This window comes from Lagopus muta, chromosome 7 (genome assembly GCF_023343835.1).
Source record: "Lagopus muta isolate bLagMut1 chromosome 7, bLagMut1 primary, whole genome shotgun sequence".
Classification (NCBI taxonomy): domain Eukaryota; kingdom Metazoa; phylum Chordata; class Aves; order Galliformes; family Phasianidae; genus Lagopus; species Lagopus muta.
In genome coordinates, this window is record NC_064439.1 from 1,933,095 (window position 1) to 1,951,250 (window position 18,156).

Genomic DNA, 18,156 nt, shown 5'->3' on the forward strand with positions numbered 1-18,156 from the left:
TCATGATGGCCCTATAGCTCCTCATGATGGCCTACAGCTCCTAACAGTGGATGGGTCTCATGCACAGGGTGCACCTGTGGGTCATTGCTACCATGGAAGAGGACTGATAAATAAGTTTTCATCCTTCCTGTAGATATCCAGTGCAACTGAGAGAACAATATTTATAATTAATTAATGGAGAAGCATTTAGCCAAACATGTCACCAAACATGATTTGGTCCTGCAGAACATACTATCATCTTCCTTCCATCTATTAAAGCCAAGCGATGCCACAGGGAAGACAGGGATTTCCCTTCTCCAAGTCCTACTACAGCTGATTCTACCCAGAAGTAGTTTTCTGAGATATTGATCTGTCAGTGATATGACTGAATCATAGAATCAGTCTGAGATGGAAGGGACCCTTAATGCCCATCAGGTTTATTGCAATGAACAGAGACACCCACAGCTCAATCAGGTGCTCAGAGCCCCATTCCCTGATCTTGACTGTGTCCAGGGATGGGCATCCACCACCTCTCTGGACAACCTGTGTCAGTGCTTACCCTTATTGTAAAAGAACTTCTTCCCTATATCCAGTCTTAATCTCCCCCCTTTTACTTTGAAATTGTTTTCCCTTGTCCTATCATAGCAGACCATGCTTAAGAGTGTCCCCTTCTTTCTTACAGCCCCCATTTAGATACTGAATCTTCCCCCCAGTAATTTGCCAGAGTATGATCTATAAGTTTTAGAGAAAGAAGACAACTTTCTCTAAAGCTATTTCATTAAGGCTTTGGTGTCCTGGACAGGCACAGACTTTTCCCTGATGTTGTAAGGGACTGACTGCAGGGCATGCAGTAATTGCTTGTGTTACTCAGTGCTAAGCAGCTTGCAATTCTCAGATCTTTAGATTGTTATAATTCATTTAAAGGGTGAATGTGTATTCTTTCTGTTGTGCATTTCAAATAAAATCATCATAAATTATTCTAATCGCTTAGGCTTTGTTCTGCCTTAGACCTATGATGAGTGAATTGTATCTCACCGATCTTCAGGTGCCTCAAAATGAGATGTTTAAACTCAGGTTGTTCATTCAAGCCCTCTTCATTGGAGAGGACACTTCCAAAGAATGATTTGTTGGCTCTTCAGATAACTATTCTAGGGTGACATCTTTACACAACTAACTACTACAGGCATAAAAACAGGGATATGAACTCCACCTTTGAAACCTGGACCCTTCCAGGCAGCCACGCTAATAGCATCATGCAGTAAGAAACATTATGCTAAAAGAGCTAATAGGTGGGTAAGAGAGATCATTTCAGAGGAAATAATTATTAAAGGTCCATTCTGTGTGTCTTCACCTTATTTTAATCACAGGGAGCTTCTGTTATGAAAACACCTGTGAGATTTCTTCATGCGTTACAAGTGGCAGTGATGAATGCTATTACAGAAGAAAGACAAGGGTCAGAAAAATTCTCAAAGCACGTAATTCAGAACATTTAGTAAGCTGTCTGATGCTAACACCTTGCATTTCATTATTATTTTGCATTATAACCTGTCCTGGGGTAATGGGTGCATGTTAATTTATTGATGGTGATGGAGGTGAAGATTGTAGACCGTGAACGGTCCTGGCAAGAAATCATTTATTTTCCAAGGGCAGAATACTTACTATCTTAATGTTATTGGAGCTGCTGGCTGTTTGGTAGCAGATAACTATGATGATGGAAAAACTGAGCTTTGCAACTGATACTACAAATCAGAAAATTGAATTTTAATGACTGCTACAGAAGAGTGTGCATGTAGAAGATACCGTTGGTTATTCCGTGTTTTAGGCTCTGATAAACTCACCCTAGGACTTTGTCTGAAAAGTTCGGTTTGCTCATGAAAGAATGAAGGAAAAGCTTGTGAAATAACTTTGAAAGAGAGCTGAGAGTTCTTTTTTCAGCTTCAAAGCATTTTTATGTGCTCCCTTTATTGATCTGAGACAGCAAGCTGCCTCGCTCTGAGCAGACTTGATGATGACACCAGCCTTTTTCTCAGCAGAAGGGCTAAAAGATGACTTAAAGGAGGAATTGCAGATCAGGCTATAATTACTAAGAAGTGCAGCTTGGCAGTGGTTTTCATAGTTCCCTTTACTTGCATGTGGAAAGTACTTTCTTCAGGCTTTCTTCTTCATATTCCAGTTTCTCTTGTTAGGCTGTTGACCTTAACAGCAACACTGCAGTCACATTTGGGGGAGCGTTGCAATGTAATGGGATGTGACAGATAACCATGGAGTAGAGGTGCTAGAAAGAAGTGACTTTTAGGGAGGTATGTTGACAACCCATTTATCCAAGCCAGTTATCAAAGTGTCTGTCTGTGGAAAATTGAGGGGGGAAAAAAATTAAAATTAAGGTTTTCAAGATTCTGATATGAACTTTAAAATTCTTAATACATTGAGGCAGAAACTCGTCTGACATTGTTAATTCCTATCTGCAAACGTGTGTTGTCTTCAGCACTAATTCTGCATTACTCAATCCTGTGGCACATGTGTGATATCATTAATGTATTTTGAGAAAGCAGAAATGAAAGGACAAAATGAGAACAGTGTATTGCAGCTGTGCAGAAAGAGCATGCCTGGCTGTATTTTTACCCAGAAAGTATTCATTCTATTCAAAAAATCACATTGAATTGCAATAAAATTATCAGGCTCTTCCCTAAAGTTAGCTCTGTTTGCTACGCCTGCATTCCTAGCTCAGATGGGGCTTCATGTCATCTTCCTCTCCCTACTAAAAGATGCTTCTGCTGAGACTCAGTGCAGAGTTGCTCTCCTATGCTCCTTACAGCAGATACCAGGGAGTCACTCATTCATGCTTGTTCTACCATCAGCTTTTCTCTTTCCCCCAGGTTGCAGAAGGCAGTGGGACAACATCACGTGCTGGCCTGAAGCGCAGGTGGGAGCGGTTGTGGTGAAGCCATGCCCAAAGTACTTCAGGTTCCTCACCACTTTTCTTGGTAAGAAAGCTCGTCTTGGTGAAATGTTTTTATGGCTTTGCTGCCTCTAGGATTTCACACTGTATCACAGGGTATAATCACATTAAGAATCATAGATCGTTAAGCTTCGAAAAGACATCTGAGGTCGCCAAGTCCAACCTTGGCCCAGCCCTTCCATGGCCACCAAGCACGTCCCTCAGTGCCACATCTCCATCGTTCTGCAACACCTCCAGGGATGGTGACCCCACCACCTCCCTGGGCAGACTGTGCCAAAGCATTACCACTCTTTCAGAGAATAAATTCTTCCTTATATCCAACCTGAACTTCCCCTGGTGCAACTTAAAGCCATTCCCTCTTGACCTATCGCTGTTTATCTGGGAGAAGAGGTAACTTCCTGGGAAGAACAGACTCAGTAGGTCTAAGGATTTACATGAAGTAAATAAGGTTTCCACGCCATATATGGATATATACCATTACCATTACCATACCAAACCATTAGATCATCCTCCCCATCTTCTTCCAGCACAGTGCACTGTGTCATAGGGGTGCAAAAGCAGCTCCTGAATCCACTAATTGAGCAATTGTGCAGCAAAAGCTTAATCAACTTCTGTAATAGTATGTTTGTTGTTCAAAATGGACAGCTTAGCGCTGTCATTAATTAGGTCTCTGACATAAAATAAGCAAGCTGAAACTGTATGTAATCAAGTTTTTTTCCACTGAAATGACTAATTTGATCAGTAGCCAAGAAATTAACCTGACAAACAATGGGCAGGAGAGGTTAATGGAGAAAGCAGCTTAACGCACAAGTTAGCATATTCTGGGAAGCTTTAATTTAAAGCTCAGATCTCAGGGGCAGTGCAGCAACAGGACTCTCTGTCTCTTCGTAGTCATTATTTACCATTTTTATTATAGTAGTTCTGCAATCCTCCACAGAGAAAGAAGAATTTTGGCACTGGACAGTATGCACCAAGCTTCCACAGGGTTACAATGCAAACACACGTGATGGGCTATGAATAGGAGTAAGGATACAATAATTTCTCTGTTTAACAGAGCAGGACATGACACTGAACCAGGACATATTGATTACGTGACTTGCCCAAAGCCACACCAAAATCCTGGGCAGAGTCAGAGGGGAAAATCAAAAGTCCTGGATTCTTATCCTAGTGCTGTGACCTCCCTGAGATGTTTATCTCATACTTCATTCCACCAAAGCAGATCAATGAGGAAAGCATGATGCACGTATACATGCATACGTATATAGATACATGTGTGTATGGCATCCAAATCTTCCAGTCACTGGAGAGTTAACTGGTTTGGTCAGTGATGGCTGAGACATGATTAAACTCATTATAAATCAGCTACTTAAAGAGACCAGATGAATGCTATCATGAAAATATACCTGTTCCTCCTCATTTTGTAAGGTGAAGCATGGAGACTTGCTTCACTGGAGAAAGGAGATTCTGCGTTCTTTATATCTGCTGTTTCTAATGCAGGTTTCTATATGAGATAGGATTCCATTCATATCATAGAATCATAGAATGTCCCAAGCTGGAAGGGACCCATAAGGGTCATCGAGTCCAACCCCTGACACCATATAGGACCTATCAAAAATCCAACTGTATGTCTGCAGGCAGCGTCCCAATGCTCAACAAGCTCTGACAGCACAAGGCTGTGCCCAGTGCCCTGGGGGGCTGTGCCATGCCCAATATCCTCTGGGGCAGGATCTCTTCCTGACATCTAACCTGAACTTCCTCTGAACAGCACTTTAGTCATTGCCACCAACAGACATGTATTTAGAAGTGTGAACAGCTCTTTGGACTCGAAACTCACAGATAGGCACCCACTATATAGATGCTGAGGGAAGCCATTTAGTCCTGAACTGGCATCCAGTGCCATTTCAGATACCCTTAGGGGATCCAAGAAATCCGTGAGGTTGCTTCAACTGACACTAAGATATTGGTATTTAAGAAGCTTGTTTCTAACATGGAATAGCGTTCATATTGATTTTAGGGTCTTCCATAGTCAACTGAGCATGTTTTACAGTGATGAGGAGTAGGCTCAGTTTAGGTGACCTTTAGACACTAAGATGAATAACATCTTAAAAAAGCCTCTTTCCGTTTGCAATTGAATGACTGTGGAGTGGTAGTGGCAGCACAAATGAATCCTGCCTTTGCAGACAATATATGTAAGCATCTCCCTCTGTGCACAAAGGAACTGATGCTGTTTTGAAAGCAAAAACAACAGCTTAATAGTGGACAAGGGACAGAGGAACCCTCATATTGTGGGAGGTGGTGGAGTCATCAGCCCTGGAGGGGGTTCAAGTAACACATAGAAATTGTGTTGAGGGATATGGTTTAGTGAGAACTATTGGTGGTAGGTGGACAGTTGGACTGGATGATCTTGGAGGTCTTTTCCAACCTTGGTGAGTCTATGAATCTATGATTTGTTTTTCTCTGAGCTATGCACTTTGTACAATCATATGCAAATGACAGAAAACAGATATGAGCATAATTAAAGCGAAGGGAAGTTTGCATCTTGTTCTGCAGAATTTCTTGCAAAATAATGTTATTAAATTTTGTGGAGCAGTTCTTCCTTTGTAGTAGTGAATATCACTGAATAACTTCCAAGGAAATCAATCATCTAGTAAATGTTTATGTCTTACTTTTTGATCCCTTTGCAGTAACATGAAAGCTTAGACCAAACTTGTGAGCAGTTACAGATCTCTGAATTCAGAGCTAGAAAAGAGAGTGAGTTTGGGAAACAACGAGTTAATGTGATTTTCTTGCTCAGTGGAAAATATGCTCTTCAAATGACTAATATATCTCATGGTAAATAAAGGATAAAATATCTGACGGCATTTAGAAACCTTAAAATGCCTATCATAGTTCTGATGTCACTTGACATTAAATTTTTATGCTACTCACAAATCCAGAAGATTTTCATTATTTCATGACATTCGTCAGTACCATGTGAAGGAGATGCATGAAAATATTTTTGGCACCTTTCACTATTAAAGTGCACTGTTTGCTGTCTCTTTACCAGCATATTCTAGCTTCTTTTTAATACATAGAAGGTGACATTTGTAAGAGGGATTTGTGCCCTGCAAAAGCAAACTGTCCACGCTGCAGTTAGCAGTAAAAAGACTGGCACTGATGGTTTTTTTTAGGCTTCAGCCATGATATGTTATGGGAATAACCAAGACCCACTCAATGAAAGTGAGAACCTCTTCTCCTCCAGCACTCGAAAATTCCTTCCACTCTTCTTTCCTTTAATTTTTCCACTGCTCTATGAAGTAGTTGAGAGTTGACACTTAGGATGTCAGCTATAGGTGGGCCAAATCTGCCCATCCACAGACATTAAGTAGAGTTCTCAGATTGATCTGAATGATTTGTGTGGTTAATATCATTGCAAGATTTATGCCAATACTGACTTATCTTTAAAGAACTGTATGATTGGAATTGTTCAGTCTGGAGAAGAGGAGGCTCAGGGGAGACTTCATTCTCTACAGCTGCCTGAAAGGAGATTGTGGTGAGGTGGGGATTGGCCTCTGCTCCTGCATAACAGCAAAAGGACAAGAAGGAATGGCCTCAAGTTGCACCAGAAGAGGTGCAGGTTGGATAGTAGGAATAATTTCTTCACTAAAAGAATGAATGGGCTGCCCAGGCAGTGGAATGCCTGGAGGTGTTCAAGGAACACGAAGATGTGGCACTAAGGAACATGGTTTAGTGGGCAACATTGGTGTTAAGTGGACAGTTGGACTAGGTGATCTTAGAGGTTTTTTCCAACCATAATGATTCTATAATTCTATGATTCTATTTTATGTAATTCTTAAAATCTTTTAATCTTTGATTAACTTAAGTTTATAACAGCATTATAATTCAGAATCTGACCCCAAATCCCTTTTCTGCATAAGTGGAGCCCCAAGACTTGTCTGAAGAATTATGGATCTTATTATGTTACAGTGGATGTAACATCCATCGTGAAGATTAAGTCTTCATTTGGTTTTAGACCTTCACTCTATCATTTTAAATTTACACATTCGTAATCTTCTGTCAGATCATTTTTTCTTCTGAATTTAAAAGACATCATTCTCTCTGTGGCATATTTCAATTCAGCAAATATCAATCAAGAACTTTTGTGTTATCTTTTGTCATTCTGTTTTTTTATATTGTGCCCAAAGTTATTTTAACTGCTGTTTGACCCTAGGTACCTCTTGCATGCATTAAACAAGACATGGTTCATATCATTCCTGATATGATTCCTGATGTCCCATTAATAAATTTAGTATGATGGGCAGCAATCTTTTTGATTCACTTGCAGAGAGCTTTGGAAACGGCACCATTTCTCCGTACCTCTGCATTGAAAGACATTGACTGATCCCTTGTAGCATTATTTCAGTTCATTAGAGCAGAGGCAGAGGCGATAAAGTCAAATCCATTGGATGTCTGTCATTTCCTGTTAAGGTGCAGGTCTTAATGGTGCAGTATCCAACTATCAGAGGACAGTTCTGGCAATCTGCACAGAGAAAAGAGAAGAGCTCCCCATGAAATAACAGGAGAATGAGCCACCTGCAGGTATTGAAGCAAGTGGTTAAACACACTACTGCAGGTGGCTTGCCCTGAAAGGAGTCCTTCAAAGCACCTGAATCCCTGTTGTCTTAGAGTGAGTCTTGGAGCAGAGTATAGCAATGTCCTGGGATAGTCCATGGAAATTTGTAGGTAGGACATGAATACACACCAAGGGATTTGTCATAAGTATGGAGTTGAGAGTCCTTCCACCTAACAGTAGGCACTTTATGGTTAAGGCATCCAAGCTAAACTCCTTTCTAATTTCTCCCTCAAGCCAATGAGAAAGAGAGGCACTTGCAGGGCATGGGTTGTCCTGTAACATGCCTTAAAAAGGCATGAGCTTTGGAGGTGTGATATGGCCTCTTGGGAGCCTATAGTGTCTGCTATAGACTAGAGTCCCTATGTTTCCATGGCAAAAGCTAAGTGAGATGAACGCCAATCTTTTGCTCATGCAAAGTAACTCTATAATGAGTAGGTGAAAACAAACAAAAATACAGAATTGTGCTCATTTCCCCAGCCTCTAAAAATGATTTTCATTCAGTTGAAAACCGTTTTGATTTCCCTCTCTTGAACCAGCATTCTTTTCCTCAGTTTCTTTCCTCCTTTTCTCTACCTTGCTTTTGAAACAGAACAAAATGGAGAGAGGGATGATAGATGAGCGGAAGACATTACCACTGTTATAAAGAACCCAAAAGTCAATCTGAACCACTACTTATTTACTACAGCTTTCATTTACAGGGAAATGAGCCATTGAGTGTATCTGTTGTGCAGGTTTGTTTCACTGAGCCTTTGCAGATACCTAGCATCCTCAGTTCAAATGTGTCTTAGAATCATAGAATCATTAAGGTTGGAAAGATAGCTGATATCATCTAGTCCAACCATCAGCCCATCACCACCATAACACTAAACCATGTCCCACACTGCCCCATCTCCATGTTTCTTGAGCACCTCCAGAAACAGTGACTCTACCACACCCCTGGGCTGCCTGTTTCAGCCTGCCTTCCTATCACAAAGACAAAATTGCCAGGAAACCTTCTCATTTACATGGAACTGTGCCAGACATTTGCACACTCCACCCTGGAAGTCATGGGGCAGGGGACAAGACAGCCAACATTCTTGCTCCTTACATTGATCATAGCAGCCTCCAAGCACTCTTTAACATCCATTTTGCTCATTTGTCAGAAGAACAGAAGTCCCAACTCAGAAATCAATGCTGGATTGCTCAGTTTCCATAGATTAGTGGTGATCTTTTTCTCTGCATTAAAGAATGCACCGCTCTGTGTTAGCAAGCTCCAGCAACGTGCACTGGTGTAATTGACTGAAAAAACAGGTGGCTATCTGGATGTATGGCTTATTTATGGCTTAATCTTGCCCCAGCCCTCTGAGGTTTGTTTGCAGCTGGGGTGTCATGACACATTTGCACTGCTCCTTTGAAAGTCTGGCGCTCAGAAGGTCATGTACACCCAATGATATTGTGCTGTGAGATCCTCACACTGAAAGCCTGCTGTCAGCTGATGCTTCGTGGGGTTAATGCCACCACTTATGCAAAACTGTGCATTTTATTCTTGTAAATATTACCTGCTATACTAATAGTTGCAATGTATGAAGATCCAATGAGAAATTTGTCCTAGAGATTGACAGCTCTGCTTTCATTTTGAGAAAACAAGGTTTGCAAAAAATGCCTAATAGAGGGGAATATGTGGGGTTAAGAAGGGAGGAATTACCTGTACTTATTAAGGATCAGGATCTTTGTGGTGAGAAATGTGCAGGAAAGGGAAAGGAAGAAAAAGGAAAATGGGAGATCTCCCAGAATCAAGGATGTAGGGCAAAGCAGCGTGGAAGTAAGAACCACAGACCAAACGATGTGAATAAGAGCAAAAGGACAGAAAGAGAAAACTGAAGGCAGCAACTGTCATATGATGTGTTGATACCATGCCACGATTTGTTTGTATGCTGTGCTGGCAGAAATTGTACTGAAAGAATGATCTGAAAGGTCAGGACTGGGGCAGATAAAGCAAGTTTGGGAAGTATCTTAGCTGTGCTTTATCACTTCAGCTTCTCCCAGATCCAGCCACATCTGTATCCAATTAAGAACAAGTGTAGCTCTGTCTGGAGGTCTCAGGTGTTTCCCAGTAATGGTAGGACAGATCAATAATAAAAATGGAACTACATATGTTTGGGGGAGCTCAGCAGCATCTCAAGAATAGTAAATAAGAGCTGCTATTGCTTTAATAGCTCCTGCTTGAAAAAATTGATTTCTGACTATGGAATACAACAACAGAGAAACAGGAGAGATTGCTGCATGGTGCAGACCTTCCCCTCTCTTTTAGAAGCTATTACAGCTGTGGGCAAGAGAAACGAGGGGGAGAGCATCCCTTAGCAATGGCTGGTATCAGATATCTTTGTATGGATTTAGGCTTCCATTAAAAGCCAATAAGATGTGCTCTGCCATTAAAGCCAAAGAGGTAAAATCTCACCTATGTCACAAGCTTTCAGATGTATTTCTGAGACTGAAGAGTGTATTTGAAACAGATGGGAGATAAAAATAATTAAGAGAAAAACTTTGTGAGAGTTGGATATGTGCAACAAATTGCTTGGAATACAGTTATCTCTTTGTATTTATTTGGTTCACCTGTTCAGTGTGTAACTCCTATGCAGATCAAACAGCCTTTGTTGGAAGAAAATATTCTGTTTCCATCTCAATTTCACCGACTCCTCCTGCCACAAATATGTTGTGTAGTTCCTCTGCCAGGCCTTTACTGCTGGGTATCGCTCAATCTGAGAAGTTGTTCAGATTCATGTCTCTTCATGTCACTCCCAAATACATTTACACATGAAGAAATTGAATTAAAGTTTTCCTTGCCTGTGTTCTTGTCCAAGAAAGTCTGTCCCAATTAATGAATTGTGTTCAGTGTTTTGCTGTAGAAGATCATCTCTTTTTCATGAGGAATGGCAGTGAAGATGAACATTCACTGCAGAGCTTGGGTTAGACAACCTGTATAGGGCTTTGAGGATCCTGGAGACAGGAGGAGGCCTTGAAGTTGTTCCGCTCTTCTACTTTTGTGGGCATCAGAGGGAGCAGCAAAAAGGCCAGAAGATTTCATGGAAGGTGAAGCTGGTGATACTGGGTGGACTTAGATCTGAAGGAGAATTCCATCATTGGAGCAGTGCATGATTGAAGGGTGGGTGGAAACCAGCTGGATGTAAGCACTTCAAACTGGAGAAATATGGGCTCAAAAAGTGTAGGTCAGGATATTGTGGAGAAAGTAGGTGGGGAATGATCATTTCATGTTGTAGAGGAGAAGAGGTACAAAATGAAGATGTCCATCATCAGGTCTAAATAAGGAAATAGGGTATGGTGTCATTCAACATACAAAGAAATGGTAGGGCTCATAGGCCAGGAAGATGCAAGTGAAATCCAAGATTAAGGATTATCTCTTTACATCATATTTGCCTGCTTGAGGATTTGTTTGTTTGTGTATTTATTTTCAGATTTCTGCACTGTTATTTCGGGCTTGTAGCATAGAATTTTTACAATTAGTTTGCTGTTGGTTCATTAGGTAAATCTCAGAGTAAGAGCTAAGCTTTTTCCAAGCTTTATCCTAGAATCATAGAATCACCAAGGTCAGAAGAGACCTCCAAGATCATCTAGTCCACATTTCCCCACTAAACCATGTCCCTTAGTGCAACATCTGTGCCTTTCTTGAACTCCTTCAGGGATGGTGTCTTCACCACTCTCTGGGCAGCCATTCCAGCGACTGACCACTCTTTCAGAGAAGAAATTATTCCTAATATCCAACATTTATGTTCATCTTCAGTATAGGAAGTGATCATCCTCATTTCACACAGTGATTAGAAATGCTTGCTCTGTCATTTGAGCCAAGATTTTAGTGTGGTAAAATCTGTATCTTCTAACCTTGCATTTCTGCACCTCCCAGGCATCTAGCACAGAATCTGAGAACTATGAACATTTGTTTTATCAGATTTGTTACATTCGAATCTTGCATCAAATAGTGACACGAGCAGCGAAGAGTGGTAGAAGACTTATCAGAGAAATTCCCTGAAGTCAGGAAGTTGGTTGATTGATTGGTTAGCTGGTTGGTTTGTTTTTCGTTGCCATGAGGATGTACCAGTTAGTTCTCCTCTACCATCGGTTGAAGCATTAAGACAGCTTTGAAAACTGTTGTGAGCAGTGAGAAGAACAGCGAAAGAGTCGAACAGTTAAGGGGAAGTACACTTTAAAAATACAAGAAATATGAGGAAATGAATTGAGCTGAAACTGGCCCTCTTAGCTTGCTGACAATGAGAAGCTAAGATAAAAACCACCATGAAAACCAAAGGCATCCCCAAACAGAAGGAGGGAGTCATGAGCAGGAAATAAGAAGCAGAAAAAGATCAAATAAAGGGATCCATTGTAAAGAAGAAGAAATAACAGAAATTACATAACATCTTAGAACATAAACAACAAAAACTGAACAGTCGTGTCCTTGATTTGTTTGAACATGATTTCTCGTGATCTTGATATGAACCCAGGTAAATAAAAAATGAATGTAAACAGTGACCATGCATAAAGCCAGAGGAACAGCAGCCCTCCAAACTGTGCTGCAGGTAGCTGCTTCTGGAGCAGTTCAACTACTTTGTCCTTTTGATAGAAAACAAAGGTAGCAGAGCCTGCATGGTGTGCAGGCTGACTGTAAGGATGAATTACATGGACAGGTTTTAGGGTCAAAACCCACCTGTGAAGTATTCAAGAGCTGAAAGAAATCAGGGGATAGGCTGCTGCTAGTGTCAGTGTGAGAGAGGTCTATAGTAAGGAAGATGTTCAGATGACTCAATAGGCAGAAATTTCTGGAGGTGATGCTTGGATATTTTCATGACTCATGGCCGCAGAACTGATTTTCTCCTGTTTGCAGTAGTTTTATCACTCCCATGTGCAAAGATCCCCATTTCTGGAGATGTCTGCATAGCTTTTGAGTTGCACTGATGTAATTCTTCATCTAAGAAGTCGTAAGAAAGTTTTGACTGTTTACCATTTGCTTCTTCTGGTTTATTGTACCAGCTTTCCAGTTAGGGATGGCAGGCAGTTTTATGTGACAAATGACACCCAAGGAATGCCGACCAGCCAACAAGTATGATTATGGAAGTTGACTGAACAGTGGTGTGATTCACAAGAGATGGACTAAGAATGGTTTAGTGGTCAGAGAAGGTGCTGGGGAAATGTGCAATTTACTTTTTGATGGATCGATTCTTTATTGAGGAACATCTGCCTTGTGTACGTGTTAAAACAGGCAACACACTTTGTCACTGGCTCTTCCTTGCAGCCAAATGTTGAAGCATTTCATTGTCAAACAAGAGTACGGTAGATTTCCTGGGAATCACATTGAATAAAGCTCAGGGCTTGTATTGTGGGCAAGGTCTGGGCTTTGAGGAGTGCGTTCAGTTCCCAGCCTTCCCACTTGGTTGCACAGCAAGGAAGTGAGCACTTAGCTTCACTTAGCACAAGCAAAGTGAAAGATTTAAACACTTTGCTGCTCTGGTTAGGTGAAAAAAAAATATTCCAGGAATGGAGACAGTAATGTTCTCAAACAACATCCTTGCATTGCCCACAACGGAGGAACCAAGTTCAAGCTGAGTTATGTTACCACTGTGAGAGTGTTTTGTGGACATCTCAGTTTAAAACCTGCTTATTTTGTGCAGACTGAATTTATGACCCCGTTGGTCCTTCTTGTTTGCATTGTGTAAGATGAGTACTTTTTAACAGAGGAAAATTACAAGACTTGCTGCACGTGTTACAAGAAATGTGCTCTGGTATTTGAATTAACAAAAGGCAAACGTTTGTTTAAGAGCGTGCCCAGAGAGTCTTGTTTTAATCTTCTGTTTCTTTTTCTTCCAGGAAATGTGAGCAGGAATTGCACAAGTCAGGGCTGGACAGATGTGTACCCTGCACCGTATGCTGTCGCTTGTGGCTACGATTCCAACAGCACACCAGGGGAAGAGGTCTGTAAACCCAGATGGATGGGTGGATGTCATGATTTACCTGGCATAGATAGCAGAGCCACACCACCTTCTGATGCTCTACTTTTTCATTCCTACTTTAATTCCTTGAAAAGGAGGCATCTTCCTGGGAAGTGCCTCGCCAAAGAGCCAATCTTCCCTTTAAATTCCTGCATAGTGGCAGGATCTCAGCACCTGAGAAGATCAGAGCCATGTCTCTATTAGGGGGAAGTGATTTCAAACCAAAAGAGAGGAGATTTCCACTGGATATAAGGAAAATGAAAGGGTGGTGAGGCATAGGTTGTCCAGAAAGGCTGTGGTGCCCCATCTCTGGATACACTCAAGGTCAGGGAATGGGGCTCTGAGCACTGATGGAGCTGTGGGTGTCCCTGTGCATTGCAGTGAGTGGAACCTGATGGCCTTGAAAGATCCCTTCCAACTGGAAGGATTCTATGATTCTATGATAGCTCTCTCATATTAAACAAGAAAAACTCATGCTAGAAAAAAAAATCTCGTGTTCTTTTACTGCAATCATATATTGATGTTAAACCTATGCCTGTGATGGGGCTTTTTGGTTGGTTTGTTTTTCTGGTTTTGTTTTTGGTTGTTGTTGTGGTTGCTTTTTCTACTGTATGGCAGAAATCAGTGTGGTGAGCACTGCATGGTAATAATAAGTAAATGTCTATGATGAGAGGCCTTTGTGTATAATGGGGGTCACCCATTACAAAGGCATGCAAATTGTTAACAGAAAATCTGAGCTGAACTTAACCAGCCTTAATAGTAATACGATACAGAGAATACCAAATGGAAGGTTACACACACAACAAAAAAGAAGAGGTGTACCAAAGAGAGAGCCTTCAAGGTCAGCCACCACTACAAATCCCACGTATCCTGTTCCTAACATTGAGTTGAGTGGCACTGATTGCACATTTTAAGAGCCATCATTACAGAGGAAAGCATTACTGCTTGGAAAGGCCCTCCCGCAAGAGCTCTAGTTTATTTTCCATCTGCAAAGGGATTTGGGAATTCCTGGTTTGTGCTTTGGTGACCCAATGGATTGCAGCACTGCCAGAACTCTGTGTTACCACAAGAGCATATATTGTGTTCTTCTAATTCTTTCTTAATTATTTTCTCTTGATTTCCACGGTTTTGTCATGCTGGTTAAAGCTAATTTGTGTGAAAGGTGGCAGAGGGGGGTGAACATGCAGTACAAATCTGTGAAGAAGAATGGATTGTTGTTGTTGAATTGGCTGTCGGTCTAGGGAGGAGGAAGTAAAAGGAATAGAAAAAGAAAAGAACAGCAGGCTGTATGGGACATGAGGTGCAGAACAGATTGATCATCATCCATGCCTAAAATGCTTCACGAGCTTAAAACCTATACCACTTATACCAGAAACTGCAAGAAAATATGAGAAACAAAGAGAGTGTGTATTAAAAATTTATTTGTGAATTCTGGCAGCCCTTAGGAAGCAGACATAGGCACCAAAATACTGTGCTGATGATCTCTGTAGTGTTAATGCTTCCTTCTCCAGACTGACTCTGAAAAACCGTATATTAGGAAATGGAGGATTGTTTTCCTGTCCCATTATCTGACGTGATACACAGCTTCCCCATCATCTGGTCAGAGAGGAGCCACCCAGACATCCCTGTAGGCTCTATGTGAAGGCAATAAAAACATACTAACCCCTCATTTCTCGCCAAAGAGAGAAAATCTGCATTTATGAGGAAGAACTCAGATGACTTCAGCACATGTGATGCTATCCCAAATCAAGCCTACGTGCAGGGCTACTGGAAGACTTAATATCAGTGTTCTTTTGCACTTGTGAAGGTGAATATTTCACATCCTAATTCAGTTTACCAAGAGTCAAACATAGAGGCTACTGTCTAGAAGGGAAGGAAGCTAATTCTCATGTAAGCTCAGTTTAGCATCCCTTCGTGCTCCGCAGGTGGGTGAGGCATGGATACAGGTGGCAGACTCCATCATTGTATCAGGTAGATCCAATGACCTAAAGCCCTTACTATGAATTATGACCCAAATTTCTTAGTGATGTAGATTCACTTAGCAAGCCTATGAAGACACTCTGCTTTTATCCATCTCTGAGATCCATGGTCCAAGAAGCAAAGCAGACATGGCCAGTCTAACCCCAGCACTCTGAAATTTCTGTGTTAACACCCCTCCAAGCTGGCTTGTGTAAATGCTAGAGGATTACCTTGCATCACAGCTTCACTGGTCCTGAAAAGCACCTAGTGCTTGTCAAGGCTATGAAAATAACCTATAGAAATGTCAGCCCTCACTGTTAGTCAAGAGTGTTTTCCCAGATAAGGTTGGGCTTAGATTATCCATCAGTATGTTTTTTTGTGACTTTGTTTGTTTTATTTAACAGAAAGTGGTGGCAAGGAAGGTAGAAAAGGGTCAGTCAAGGGCTAGGAAAATTAGATTTTATTTGGGAAAACACTCTTTACTGAGTTAGACATTGAGATTTTGGAAAGGGTCCAGAGGAGGGCGACTAAGATGATCAGGGGGCTGGAGCACCTCCCCTATGAGGACAGGCTGAGGGAGTTGGGCTTGTTCAGCCTGGAGAAGAGAAGGCTGCAGGGTGACCTCATTGCAGCCTATCAATACCTGAAGGGAACCTACACCCAGGAGGGGAGTAAACTCTTCAAAAGGGCTGACAACAGCAGGACTAGGGGAAATGGTTTTAAGTTGAAGGAGGGAAGATTTAGGTTAGATGTTAGGGGGAAGTTCTTTACTAGGAGAGTGGTTAGGCCCTGGAACGGGCTGCCCAGGGAGGTTGTGGATGCCCCGTCCTTGGACGTGTTTAAGGCCAGGTTGGACGGGGTCCTGGGCAACCTGATCTGAATGTGGATGTTTGGTGGCCCTGCCAGGCAGGGGGGTTGGAGCTACATGATCCTTGGGGTCCCTTCCAACCCGGGTGATTCTGTGATTCTGTGATTCTGTGAGTTAGATTCTTGTTAAAAAATATCAAATTAGTAAAAAAAGAAAAACAAAACACTGATAAAACAAATGTTTGAAAACAAACTTTTCTTTTTCAGCTGAAAATTGAAATATACTCATTTAGAGTGTTGCTGGAAAGCCTTAGGAGAGCTGAAATCTTGCTGCTGTATCTCCTCGTTTTATTTATAACAGGATTCCCTGTTGGATTTAAATCCCATGGTGCTCCATGCTCAGAGAATCCCTCTGTGTGCAGACAAAGAGAAAAGCTATGGACCAATTTGCAAATTGAAATATATTTCCGAATGAACATATCTGTGCATTCAGTGAGAACGTTTTAAGTTGGTTTGTTTTTTTCTTAGTAAAACACAATGTTTTGCTTCCACAAAAGCAAACCCAGACCAGTTCTGTCCCTAAAATTCCCTTCATGTAAAGAAGCTCATCGTACTCAGAGCTGACATGTCAGTGCACTGTTTAAGTGAACATTAGCTGTTCTTGTTTCACAAGGTTATAACCATGTAGCTGTCTCTGCAAGTGTCAAATTCAGACTCCATCCTCTGCAGTTTCCCCTTGTGTAGCTGTGAAATGGTCTTGGTGTGATCCAGGCACGTTCTTCTTATTCACACCAGCTGTATTTGAATCATGTTCTGCTCCAGGCAGCCTGGTCTGGTGGTTGGTGACCCTGCATGTGGCAGGGGGGCTGAAACTAGATGAGCATTGTGGTCCTTTTCAATCCAGGCCATTCTATGATTCTATGTTCTCTACCAGATATGATTTTACAGAGAATTTTTTAAGAGAATGGAGTGGGACTCACTTCAGCAAGGAGGTCAGAACAAGCTCAGCAATGGTGTATTTAGGTGGATTTTGGCAGCTCTTTGAAAGTCTGTTTTTATTTCTTTCCTTCCCCTTAGCAAACGGCGTTCTATGGCACAGTCAAGACCGGCTACACCATTGGACATACCTTATCACTCATTGCTCTCACAGCTGCTATGATCATTTTATGTCTCTTCAGGTAAGAGCATGAGCTCCATCACGAGACCCAGGCCTTGATGGAGATGCAGTGCAGCAAATTAAATGGTGTTGGGTGGTTGTGTTGGCAACTGAATTCATCCTCAGTCCCTGGATTCAGACATCTGTATTTGGGTTCCTCCGTCAAACAAGTCTATGCACGAGGCAACCTCCTGTTATAGTGTTGTTTAAATATATGGCAAAAACAGCAAAATAATGAATAACTGGTAATTTTTAAGTGAAAATATTACCTGCATTGCTACAGAGTGCCTGCAGTATGAGTTAATTTGGGCAGCAGCTGCTAAGAATTTATCTCTCCTCATGAAGAAACATTTTGCTTTGAGAAGAATTATTACGGTACAAGCATGCTGTAGAAAATTGACCTTTCTCATGAACACACTTTACTGAATCAAAAAACTCACTTTTCCAATGGAAAGAGGTACAATGGACCTTTTTTCTGTCATTCTGTTTTGACTTTTTTTCTCAGAATTGGAAAAGCAGCAGTGCTGCCACAGATACATGCAATGTCACGTCTTTTGTGGCTTTTAAAGGGCTTAAGTGGATTTGCTGTGTTTTACATCAAAACATTGTCTTGATGTTTAATTGTAACTCCGTATCTTAGCAGAAGAAACATGTAAATAGATAAATAACGTTTTAGAGAAGTCACGCTATTCAGAAATGTTGTCTCTTC

The 18,156-nt window shown here is 41.4% G+C and overlaps 1 protein-coding gene across 1 annotated transcript in view; it reads left to right on the forward strand.

Moving 5' to 3' along the window:
• The window catches only part of LOC125696208 (vasoactive intestinal polypeptide receptor), a 106,769-nt gene that overhangs the window by 52,823 nt on the left and 35,790 nt on the right, over positions 1 to 18,156 (forward strand). Inside the window, exons 3-5 of the mRNA XM_048951633.1 lie at positions 2,856 to 2,963; positions 13,404 to 13,507; positions 17,369 to 17,469. Of these exons, the coding sequence (XP_048807590.1) occupies positions 2,856 to 2,963; positions 13,404 to 13,507; positions 17,369 to 17,469 (313 nt within the window). The remainder of the gene's footprint in view (positions 1 to 2,855; positions 2,964 to 13,403; positions 13,508 to 17,368; positions 17,470 to 18,156) is intronic.